At 29.4% G+C, this 13,626-nt stretch overlaps 1 protein-coding gene across 1 annotated transcript in view; it reads left to right on the top strand.

The window, feature by feature from the left end:
* Window positions 1-606: 606 nt before the first annotated feature.
* Window positions 607-13,626, top strand: part of LOC100302403 (uncharacterized) — a gene marked incomplete in the record, with an annotated part of 78,585 nt that continues 65,565 nt past the window's right edge. Inside the window, 4 exon segments of the mRNA NM_001163037.1 lie at window positions 607-764; window positions 822-833; window positions 1,969-1,995; window positions 12,627-12,677. Of these exon segments, the coding sequence (NP_001156509.1) occupies window positions 665-764; window positions 822-833; window positions 1,969-1,995; window positions 12,627-12,677 (190 nt within the window).

Here is a 13,626-nt window from a genome sequence, read left to right as displayed (position 1 = left end):
TTTTGTTCGTATTAAGATGTATTAATGTCCGCACGCAACTAACTGACTGTGTACGATCAAAATGTCTATTTTGATTGATATACGGCACCCATAATTTCGTTATGAAATCTTTTTTCGTTATTAGTAAAGTATAGTGTTATACTCAATAGTCAAATTATTATAACGTATGTTTGTGTATACACGGATGATTAATAATAAGAAATTCATCAATAATATCACAATTTTTTTTTGGTCCTGGGGGGGATTTGATCTCCCCCCGTATGTACGCCACTGGTCTTAAACACTAATTTCATTTTAATTTAAGTATTATTGAATAGGTTGGTACCTATGTATTATTTTATATAATTATGTATATTGAATTCTAACATTTTAAATAATTTTCTTAATCAATAACTACGCATTATTCAATAAAGCTTTAAACAATTGTATAAAAATGGCATATGGCGTTCACCGACATATGTAGGTTTTTTGTTACACTCTTATGTTATATTAGCTGTTTTTATATCAACAGCGTATTGTTACCATTGTTTATTTTGTGCTGAGGCAGTATGTTATGGAAACAGGTCACTTATAAAAGAAATCGAGAAATAATATTTTATTCCATTTACTGTTCAGCGTTCTTATTATTTTTTCATTAATTTCTAATACCTTATACCGATTCAAAATGGTTTTCTTTAAGCTGTATTTATTAACGCTTACATGTATAGTAATAGCAGTTTGGGTTATGCCTGTATCTGCTACACTGGATGTAAATTCATTACGAAGTAAGGATTAATTTATTGATTTACAACTATCAAATAATCAATTTTTTTTATTTTTAGATGATTGCGAAGGTAATATATTTTTTGTTAATTAATATCAAATAAACAATAATTTATAAAAGTTATGATAAAAAGAATTGTATACTCATGCTGAAAAATGCACACTTTTTAAATCGGGTAGAATTGTGAACGCAATGGTACCTTATCGGCGTTAGGTACCTTTTTCAACCTGGGATGATTGTATGCGTAAATAAAACTGTTAAGATGATTTTATATGTATTAATTACTGATCATAAAATGTAAAAAATTATTATGTTTGCATTAATTATCATTTATTATGTTACAATAATTAGTGTAACATAATATGGTTTTTTTTGTTAGTGGCTAACCTAACCTATTCACGTTAAATGTTAAAATAAACGCAACTTTATGCCTGAGTACGAGTTATTCATAATATTTAATATATTATCATCATCTTTTTTTTCAAGCGTGCCATAAAATTATGAAAAATATTATATATTAATATAATATATACTATTAAATATTGCGATCAGTATGTTAACTACGTTTTAACAATTCTACTAATCTAATAAATTATTCTAAAACACGTCAATGATACTGAAAAAGTACTAAAATTCTGATGTAATTTTTTTAAAAATAAAAATAATATGTAGGTATATAATATAAATATTTTAAATTTTCACGTGCCCTCAATTTTTTCTCGTGAGACGTATTTGAACCCCTGTATTAGGAGGTGGATCAAAGTAGAAGACTCTGGAATTAAATAATATGTAATGTATGGTAACAGAAATTGTTGTGAGACAACTTGGTCCTAGTTCGGATAAACCCGAAGAAAACTTGATTAAGTACTTAAAAAAAAACTAATGTTAATATATATTGTATATTTTTACATTTTAGTTAAAATTAATGACCATTAATTGTCAATTTCACAAAAACAATACATTCCGAATCTATTTTTAATTAATGTTGATTTTATTTTGAATTTTGACTTGTATTTATAAATAATTATAGCTATTAAGAAAGTATCTTTAGAATTTCGTGTGTAAGGTTGAGTAAGTTTCAGTGGCCCATGATTGGATCTTTATTCATTTGAGATTAGTGAAGCATTATATCAATTTTTTATGGCACTAACCTACTCAAGCTTATATTTATTTAATTTAATTTGAATTATTTTGATATCCAATAGCGATTTTAATTTCCTGTGGATTTACAAGTAAGTTAATTGCAATTAATAATAATTGTATTTTATTACATTCTGTTTTTCTTAAGTACATTAGAAAAAATTATAATTTATAAGCATTGACATTAAATTTGATCTTAAAACAAATTAAAAATATTTTAACTTTATTTCATATTTAGATATCTGTTCATAACATGGATAAATATTAATTTATTAATGTTTTTGTTCTTAGAAATATATTTAGTTTTTTTTTCTAGTAGCTTTCTGAAACGATAACATTGCATGCATAGTAAAATGTATGCTGTATTGGGCTACCACAGGTTAAATAAAAACAGATTGTGCACTTAAATATGACTACTACATAGGACTGGACAATCCAGTAAAAGGGGGTGTGGGGCACCAGTCACAAAATTTTACGGCGACTGTGATGCTACTTAGTGACGTACTACATTTACTACATATTTCCGTACCTATTTAACTTTTATGAACATAATAATTATATTATATTATAGACTTATGATATCTGAAAAAAATATAAATAAATCGATTTACCTAAATAATATTATTTCAATTTTGTTTCTACATGTTTCTAAAATAAGTCTGTTATATCTTATTCATATTATTATACTTCACATTATTTAATAAGCATCGCTTATGTTCAGTATTGATATGTGACAGTAGATTAAATAAAAGTACCTTATAATGAAAATACCACTTTATTTTCATTTTCTAAGGATGAATCTATCCGTAAATCGCGGACAAATACTATTAACAATTGGAATGGTTATAACCTTAATGTTTCGTATAATCGTACTTATGTCATAAACATTGATTTTTTTCTTGGAAAACAACTAACATTTACTTGCATTTTCATGTGCTAATCACAAAAATGAAATTTTATTATTTAAAATTACTTATTATAACTCATTTGAAATGTTATAGTAGTACTTAGGTATTTTAAAGTCGATCGAACAAAGTGGAAAATTTTAAGAAATCTGCTCTAATGCAAACATTGCATTTACGCCGTGTTTACTTTTGCATACTAATTATTTACTCAAGTGATAAAAAAACCAGGGCTTGAAACCGATTGAAATAATTTCGGTTTCGGCTTCAATTTTGTATACCGGTTTTTAATTTTTTCGATTTTGGTTTCAATTTTTTAACACCGGTATTAGGAAATTTCGGTTTCGGTTTCGATTTTGTATACCGGTTTTGAAATTTTACGATTTCGGTTTCAACTTAGCAATACCGGTATTAAGAAATTTCGGTTTGGGTTTCGGTTTTGTATACTGGTTTCTAAAGTATTTTCAGGGGGCTTTGTCGTCTATACAATTAATTGTATAGACGACACAACATTATCATTGTTTGTCCCGTATTGTCATATATAGTATTTGTTAGTAACTATAATTTATATCATTACTATTAATATAGCGACTAATAATTTTGTGAATAATGAAATGGTTATCAATATTTTAATTATGATCTAAATTTTATTATGAGCATTAATTATGCGTATTAATGAAATTTACGTATTTAAAAACACGTCAATTAATAAAAAAAAATAACGGTTTCCAATTTTTTCAGATATTGGTTTTGAATTTAATACCGATTTCCAATTTTTTACGGTTTCGATTTTGAATTCAATACCGGTATCCAATTTTTTTCGGTTTTGGTTTTAAATTATAATACCGGTATCCAATTTTTTCCGGTTTCGGTTTCGACTTTAATACCGGTATCGAATTTTTTCGATTTCGTTTTTGATTACGGTTTCGGTTTCGGTTTTAAAACGGTTTATAGCGGTTTCTGAAATCGGTTTTGAAAACGGTTTCAAGCCCTGAAAAAAACAACAATAATGTAGGTGTTTACGATGCATGGTAAATTATTATTGCATAGTATATTATGAGTTGTTACTGAATAAACAACATATACCTAATGAAGATTGTATTGTTCGAAACAAAATATTTTTTGTTTATTTCTTATATAAAAGTTGTAATTTGAGCTAGTATAGTTGAAAGTTTTTAAAGTTTAGATAAATGAAATGAAGTGGATCAGTGTTACTTCTATCTATATATTAAAGGCTCGTGAAGAGTTGCACATACCTCATTTGAAAAATATAGACATTGTCACATTTTTTTAAATTATAATAGCATTTTTCGACATCTTAACGAAATTAAAATTTTATTCATAAACCTTAGGTTTCAAAATATAATGGGAGATTTCTCATATAAGATGCTTATTAAATAGTAGTATTTTATACAAGAAATTAAAATAAAAGGATATTTCCAAGTATAGGAAATTATAAAATCAACGTATTATGGTGTAAAATGCAAGCATCTGCGGATATTAGTTTTTGAATAACAACAAAATAAGAATAACGTTGTCTGACATTTTTTTTATTAGTTGTATATTTTTACAATCGACGAAGAGCGCGTAACCAGCTAGTGTATTATAAATTGTACATCATACATGATATAATGACTGTTAAAAAACATATGATAAAAAATGGGCATTTTATGTTTTATCAATATTTTATTAATTGTTATAAGAAAACCTCACGTGATATTTTGAATTTAATTTTCAAGGATTTTGAGAGTATTTTATTTTTATAACTAAGACTAAAAAAATCAGATACCTATTTTAAACGCCTATAAATATAGGCTTATATTAGTTAAAAAATCATTGCATATAGAAAATAATAATTCCCTTTTTATATTGCGCATATGTCTGTTGAATTATAGTAATATAATTTCGAGTAGTTTCAGGTATGGTTCTCACATTGAAACAATGGTGTATATTAGAATATGTTTATTCGGAAACTGTTATTAATGTTATACACATTTTTTGATTATCATTTGTAGCGTACCTACCTAAAGTTTAATAAAGTTATGATATGTCGATTTGAGTAAAGGGTACTAAGTAGATTTGAATAATTGATAATATAAAACCTATGGGAAATATTTTTTAACACGTTCAATCTTTTTAACGCACAGTAAAAAAACAACAACTGAAAAGAAACTAATACGCCACCTGAGTAAATAATAATTAGTGTTCAAATGATATACGCCGCAGGCAATATAATATGCAATTTAAACATACTACGCGTATTCGATATTATATTACGTGGCATAGAAAAAAAGATTTTCAACAAAACGATTTTGTTTTTTATTATTTAATTCAAAATATACGAATAACCCGTAGTACCTATAGGTTTATATTAGTTTATATTAGTTTATATATACGTCATATTGAATACAATATTTCTATATAGACCCCTTTTGAAATTTAATTTAAATCGCTCAGATTTTATATCATTGCCCGGTGAACAATGATCGAAATTGCATAGTCAAAATATTTATTCCCAATCGTTCGTTATTAGAGAAGATTATCGATTTTATATGAAAAATGTGAACATTTTTTTTACAGTCAAAAATCATTGGTTGATCAAATCAAATCAAATGATTGGTAAACTATTGTTCAAGTAGAATAAATACCACATCTGATGTTACATAACATGGTGTTTATTATTATAAAACCGTTTACCTACGTTTTACGAGAAGCAGAATCCGTTATACTCTGTTATTTATAATATTTAAGGGAGTTTTGATTATTGACCCATATTATAAAATTGAATGACAAAAAATAATATCTAGATATTTTTCTATATAGTAGGTAGATGATGATTCATCAAAAAAAAATATGTTATGTAACAGAATTCTATATCTTTATTACTTTTTTTTAGATGATTAAAAATTAATTAAAAAAACACATTTTTGTTGTTAAATATTTCATTATTTTTAATACATATTTTGGCAAAAATAACAACATAAATATTTACATATTTTGACTTTTTTATTACATAAAAATCCGCGCCCTAGTTATAACCTTAATGTTTCGTATAATCGTACTTATGTCATAAACATTGATTTTTTCTTGGAAAACAACTAACATTTACTTGCATTTTCATGTGCTAATCACAAAAATGAAATTGTATTATTTAAAATTACTTATTATGTTACAATGAGAATGACTAAACATTCACGTATATACAACCAAAAGCGAGTCAAAAATCATGCAAAATAAAAAACTTTCTAGATTCGTTGCAACGTTGTTGTGCGGGCCGGTAGCATATAATAATAACATGCGCACCTCGGACATCTAATTGTTCACCACTAAAACCTAGGACAGATCTTAAATATGTGAGGACTAGCTGGATGTGTAGTGGTGTAATAGCTCGAACAGCAGTGGTCGGGATTACCGGGCAAATACTATCGAGCTACGTAATGCGTGTAGTGTATTTATGTGTATTATTTGTGTGTTATGTGTGTATATATGTGGATGTGTGTACAATAATTAAAGTGAAATTAAAAAATGGTACGGCGGCCGTGTTAAATAATATTTGGCAGCCGATGCGGCGGTGTGCGATATAGCTGGTTTTTATCTAATATCTTATGTAACTCACAATACATATTCATAATAATTATAACGAAAATAAAACAATACAGAAATGGTGATAATGATATGTGTGTGTGTGCGTGACCAGCTGTCCTCCGTGACCAGTGATAATGTTAATTAAAATCTACAATTAATATTATGTTGCGGCGACGACAGTTGTAATGCGCATTTAATTATTTGTAGATAATACCAAACCCGGATTATGGGGGGGGGGAGGGGCACGGTCGCGGGGCCCATTGATTTTGGGGGCCCATCTTTATCCCCAAAATATATATTTTTTAACGCGTTCAATACAGTTTTCAAAAAAAAGAAAAATTATTTAAGTAGGTAGGTATAGTAGGTAAATAGTTATTAATAATTATAAAATAAAATTGCTATCCATTTTATATCGCGAAAATATTGCTATAAATAATGAACTATGTTTGCCAACAAATTTGTTCATGTTTTTTTTTTTTGATCATTTTAGATTACTGATTTGATTATATAAGTATACAAAATGGTAGTTATCAGAAAATAATATTTAGCTCTTGTAAATTAGGTATTTCAGTTAAAAGTATAAATGCATATTAAATGAATTTTAAATGGCCGTTGTTAATAATCTGGCGAACCAAAATTGATCATTTGACTGTTACCATTTGAAAAAATAAAGTTGATTTAATTATTGGTACAACTGCACGCTTGAAAATGTTGAAAATATTGTAAAAAAATTGCCTGTTATAAAGAAAGAAACACGTCTTTTTTGTTTTAACGAAATTCCATATCATCTATTCATAATTGTTAAAAAAAACCCGTGTACAATGACATATGATACACTCTGTATATTTTTTGTATAGTAAAAAATTATACAATAATATAAAGTCGTGAATATGTAGTGATACAATTATTTTGAAGTTTGAAGTGAACCGGGGCCCAATCGATCCTTAATCCGGGCTTGGTGAGTATAAAATAATAAAAAGTTTGACATTGATTTTAATTTATTAGTTTTTGATCCTTGTCCATTTATTACTGACTAGCTGATCCCGTGTACTTCGTTACCCGTTAAATGTACCAAATATATACGACTCAAATTTATAGACACATACTTACATCTTTATATATATAATTCTACTGTACGTGGGTTTGTAAGCGAACTCCTTTAATAAATACAGATAAATACAATACCAGGTGATTCTTTTATCATTGAACACTAATTATTTCAGTCTTAATTTTTTTGAAAATATTTTGATACATAAAAATCGAATTTCGGGTGAGTAGTTAATGAGTTATAAATATTCAAAGTTTAGATGAGTGGAGAAGTGGACAAACATTTCGTGGGGTAACCCCGTACCACTCCACTCCGCTCATCAAAACTCTGAATATTTATAACTCATTAACTAGTAACTACTCACCCGAAATTCGATTTTCATGTATCAAAATACAAAGAAAAATATTCTACTTTGGAATATAATATTGAAACCCAATGTTGTCATTCAAAAAAGTAAAAAACTTAAAAAATTATAAGGATAAAAAATATTTAAAAATATAATTTTTTAAGAAAAACGTTGTTTTATAAACGACTTGAAAAGATGTAAAAAAATATTTTCAAAAAAATTTAGACTTTTTGAAATAATGAGTGTTCAATTATAAAAGAATCACCCAGTGTATAAATAATTACATTCATTTTTCTAGCTTTATAAATGATAAATATATTTTTATTAAAAATAAATACAGATAAAAAAGAAATAATTTATTAATATAATAATTTTATAAGACTTCTGAGTATATGACGTTTTTTGTTTTATCTCCTGTTGAAATTATAATCATAAGATGATTCGGGTCCCCAGTTCGAGAAAATGCCACGTATAATTGTCCATGTGAAAAGCACTCTGTACGAAGATCTACGCCAATGTACTTGAATGTTTGACCTTGCGCTTTGTTTATCGTAATGGCAAAAGAAAATTTAACCGGGAATTGAAGCCGTTTGAAAGAAAACGGCAAGTCTGAGGGAATCATGGGGATTCTTGGAATAAATGCAATTTCTCCTTTTGCTGGCCTTGTAAGAATTACTACTTCTATAATATTATTTCACAACGATTTTATTTGTAATCTTGAACCTTAACATAAGTTCGGTGGTTGAATATTACGTAATAATGTAATTGGAGCACCAATTTTTAATTTTAGCTTATGAGGAGGAAATCCCGAAGGAGAAAGATAATCGAGTAATTCTTGTGGATAATGAATGGCATCATCTGTCGATGTAACTGTATCAATAGATAGATATTCACGTGAGTGTCCATCGAATTTTAGAAGGATATCATTGATTTCTCCTGCCGTTACATTTCTCGGAGAGATAATAGCTCTTTCACATATCCACTGATAAGATTTATTGGACAGATTAAAAATGTCAGGATAAACTGTAGAAATCAACTCTTCCACGTTATTGACCACCCATCCAATTGTGTGATTGACAGAAATATAACCATTTTCATTTTCTAAAGTTTCATTTACAATTTTCAACAACTCTGCGGGAAAAATATCGTCGTAATGGGCGTACATGTAATTCACGAAAAATAATAACTCAAATCAACAAACATGCTCGATTAACCAATAGTAACCAATATATTATAATACACTATTATTATTTCAATCTGCAACAATAAACTTTATTTTTCATTTTTTATTATTTAGTTTATTTTTTTCTAGACAGATTGGGCCACTGTTGTATTTTTGACATCCATATTTCCTACTTTTCTGGTGGATTTTTCTAAACAAAAGTGTTACTATGACCTCCAGCAGACTGTCAAGTATAACAGTAAAAAAATTTCAGCTAAATTGGTTCAGTAGTTTTCTCGGTTAGCGCCGTCCAAGAAAACCTTTACCATTTTATAAATAGTATAGATGACAATAAGTCACTACGACAGTACGACTTATCACATAAAATAATTTATAACAGCACAGTATAAAATAATGCCACTAGAGAGCAGTTACGTAGTGAACGTATGATCATCGTACAACTCTGTAGTCACCTTATTTTATACATTGTCCAGTCATATGTACTATGCAGTAGTCACGATTAAAGATATACAGGTTGCACATAGCACTATAATAAACGGCTTTCAGATTGATTTACAAAGTGACTATTTAAAACAGCTGTTAATAATTAACTACTAGTGCTTGATGTCAACACTCAACCATATGTGTCGACATTTAGAACTAATTTTACACCTATATATCTATAATCGGTTAATTTAATACTGCCGCTTGGAGCGCACTGGTTAATTATTGGTAGTCATTTCGTATTTCACCTTATCAGTAGTCGATGTGCAACCTGTATATTATCTTTAATCGTGGTAGTAGTTCATACTTAAATGTAAACAAAAACTAGCTATATAATATCCACCAAAATCTCCGTCAAAATCAGTGTGATCATGTCAACGAATCGAAAATATTTGATGTTAGTCATATAATCCAGCGCTCCTCATTTGTCAGGCGACCGCACCGCCACAAACTTATAGCGGAAAACTATCAAAAAATTAGCGCTAGGAATATCAAATTTACTAAAAAATATATAATATCTTATTGTTGGTGATTTTGGTCACACTGATTTGGGCGGAGACTAATCGGAGCACCGTATTCATTTTTTTGAATTGCAGCATAGGAAGTGCACAATCTGTTTTCATTTAATCTGTGGCGCTACTAGGACCCCCTTGTCCAAACAATTATTCCAATAATTCATTTTTGTATCATGTTTACTATTTTATTTCTACCCGGGTCAGATTCCACAAAAAAAATGGATTTATACATCTCAGCAAGGCTGGGCATTAACGAGTTTTAGTTAAAATTAAGTTAAAACGTTAAGTTAGTTCACTCATTAATTTTTTCAAATTAACTTTTAACTTAATAAGTTACTTTTTTTTAAGATTAACATGTTAACTTCAAGTTTATTTTAATCAAAAGTACCTAATTAAGTTAATTTTCGTTCTAAGAATAATGCGATTTTTTTATGTGGTTTTAACTTTGATGTATTATTTTAAACTTTCCCAGTTATTGTTTTGAGAGTAAAGAAAAACTATCTAATAAACCATATTACATGTCAGGATTTTTTTATTTATGCAAATTAGAAAAATTCAACTTTAAGCTAAGTTAAGTTACATTTTTTTTCAAAGGTTACTTTTAACCTAACTTAACTACATTATTTTAAAATCATTTAACTAGTTAAAAAAAAAATCATCAACTTGCCCAACCTTGCATCTCAGTTGTTTTAATTTTTAATATAATACTTTGTGTGCTTTTCTTCTGGAAAACTAATCTCGCTCACCTAAAATTTACCTTATAACTGTAATTCATGTAATTTGTGTTTATTTAATTATTTTTGTATTATTAAATTAGTTACAAAACGGTGAAATATCTCCAGCTAACAAATATTTTGACTTGTGCATATTACTTTTTATAGCTATAATGAGTATATAACGTATTTATATACATATGTATAATACATCACTTACAGTTTTGCATATATTGTATCTAGCTCAAGAACACGTTTTCTTAAATAGAAAACGTCAATAATAAATTCGTTGTACGATGAAAAGTTATATCAGCTGTTGAGCTGTATAATACAGGATATTTCATTATGAACACCGGATTTAATTTTCCCAATATTTTTTGTTTTTTGTATTGGCTTGCCTGTTTCTTTTAGCATTGTTATTCATAAACCCTCTGCAATAAAACGCGGTAAAGATCTTAACGATAACATTTTGTTTTATTAATTTATTTCATTTGTTTCTAACGTACTGTTTGTAACCATGGTGCGATTGAGTTTACAAGAACGCGTTTTAGTTGTTAAGATTTGTTATTGCCATATTGAAAGTTATGCCGAAACAGTGCGCCATCTTAGGCAGATTATGGGTCGATATGTCGCTCCTAATGAGTCAACAGTTCGTCGATTGATGGTTAAGTTCAAACAAACTGGCTCAGTGCAAGATCTCAAAGCCCCAACTCGTCAATGCAGTCGCAGATCAGCTTTAAATCAAGAAATTATTTTCGACAGTGTTTTGACCAGTCCAACGAAATCTCTTCGTCGACGATTACAACAGTTGGCGATACCACTGAGTTCGTTATACCGAATCATGAAAAAAGATTTGTATTTACACCCATATAAACTCCAACTTACTCAGGAGCTCAAAGCTGGTGATCACGGAAAACGCAGACAGTTCGTTGAGTGGTTTCAAAATATGCAAGTTGATGATGCTGATTTTGCGAGCAAGATCATTTTTAGTGATGAATCTTATTTTCATATGAGTGGATTTGTAAACGAGCAAAACTGTAGACTTTGGGGGACAGAAAACCCACAGCAGATTGAACAACGTCAAATACATCCTGAACGAGTAACTGTATGGTGTGGCTTTTGGAGTGGAGGTATTATTGGCCCATATTTTTTTCAAGATGAATATAAAAACACAGTGACGGTAAACGGAAAACGTTACCGAGATATGATATCAGAGTTTTTGTGGCCAGCATTAAATGATTTTGGCATAACCGATAAATGGTTTCAGCAGGCGCCACTTCCCATACTGCTCGTGTGACAATAATGTTATTGCACAAACAATTTGAGGGCCGACTTCTTTCACGATGCGGTGATCAGAACTGGCCTCCTAGATCGTGTGATCTAACTCTAATGGATTTTTTCCTCGGGGTTGCGTCAAAACTCATGTATACGAAAACAAACCACTAACAATTGAAGAACTCAAAGAAGAACTTCGTCGTGTCATTGGTGAACTCGACCCGGAGATGTGTCAGTAAGTAATATCAAATTTCGTGATCCGAACAAAAGCTTGCCAGCGAAGCCGAGGTGGACATATGCCAGATATGATATTCCACACTTAAATCGGAGAATATATTATACTACATGTTGATTTAATTTTTTTGTTCAAAATATTTTTTTTTAAATTAAATTATAACGAGAGTAAATCCGGCGTTCTTAATGAAACACCCTATTGTTATATATTATGGTTATTTTATGAATACTCAAACTCACACAACCATCTCACTGACGAAAGAAGTTTCTGACGTGCTACAGTATCCACTTAAAAACACAATAAATAATAGTTTGTTATTGTCCATTAATCAAACAGCCACTGTATTTCTGCATTAGTGGACAGTTATGTTACAAACGTGACATTGAATAATTATGTGTTATATTAGTTTAAAATTATACTAGTATGATTAAATTTCAGATGAAATAAATGACTCAACACATACTGAAATAACAGGAATGAAATATTCAGGTATTTATTTTAAAACGTACGTGTGTTGTTGACCCATCCCTCAGATCTGTGATCTAGGTCTAAGCCTATATTCTCACACTGCTGGTCGAGGCCGAATGGTAGTCAAACTCTAGCTTGCCTTGGGGAAGGTGGCCCAGAGCCGTGACGACTATTAACCAGGTACCAGCTATGAACACCGTGTTAGAAGACTATACTCTGTCGGGCCGGCGCGGTCTCTTATGTGAATTTACTCGCCTCGCTAACGTATACGGTACAGAAGTAGCTAGTATATTACAGCATTACACATGACCACGATTTAAGATATACAGGTTACACAACTAAGACAAATATTTTGACTCAAGAACTGATACTTCAAAAAACTAACACCCAACACTCCATGCGGAGAAAATTGTTTTTCAGTGTCACCACATGTAGGGAAAATTGTTATTATTATCTAAATTTTCGTTTATTATCTAAAGTTTCGTAATAGATAAGAATATAATATCTTTAATTGTGGCCGTTTTGCTTATTTCGACACAGGGAACCCTAATGCTCTATTCTCGACAACTATTTTATAGTGTCATTTTTAAAGTCACTGCAGAACCCTATTAATCATAGGTCATTGTGCAACCTGTATATTTTAAATAGTGCACACAACTCCACGAATCAATGTCATAACGGGCGTCTAGAGACAACACATTAGCAAATTCCTTGTCAATTATAATATAATATTTCTTATCAAATAACCTGCACATGAGCTATTATCATATCGTTATTTCTTATCAACGTCTTGATATACTTCTCTGGAATTTGCTAAAAACTGTGAGGTTCTTGTCAAGTTGTGCAACGGTGGAAAAGTAAAACGTCATTATGTTAATGCCATTAACAGTCGTCATCGTTCTGCAATTCAAATACATAATTTTATATTAATTAAACGTCAGATATTACTTGAACTGTAGTATATGAAACA

The sequence above is a fragment of the Acyrthosiphon pisum genome, chromosome X, assembly GCF_005508785.2.
Source record: "Acyrthosiphon pisum isolate AL4f chromosome X, pea_aphid_22Mar2018_4r6ur, whole genome shotgun sequence".
Lineage (NCBI taxonomy): Eukaryota > Metazoa > Arthropoda > Insecta > Hemiptera > Aphididae > Acyrthosiphon > Acyrthosiphon pisum.
The sequence above is the reverse complement of the archived record's forward strand: the minus strand, read 5'-3'. Positions and strand labels throughout refer to the sequence as shown.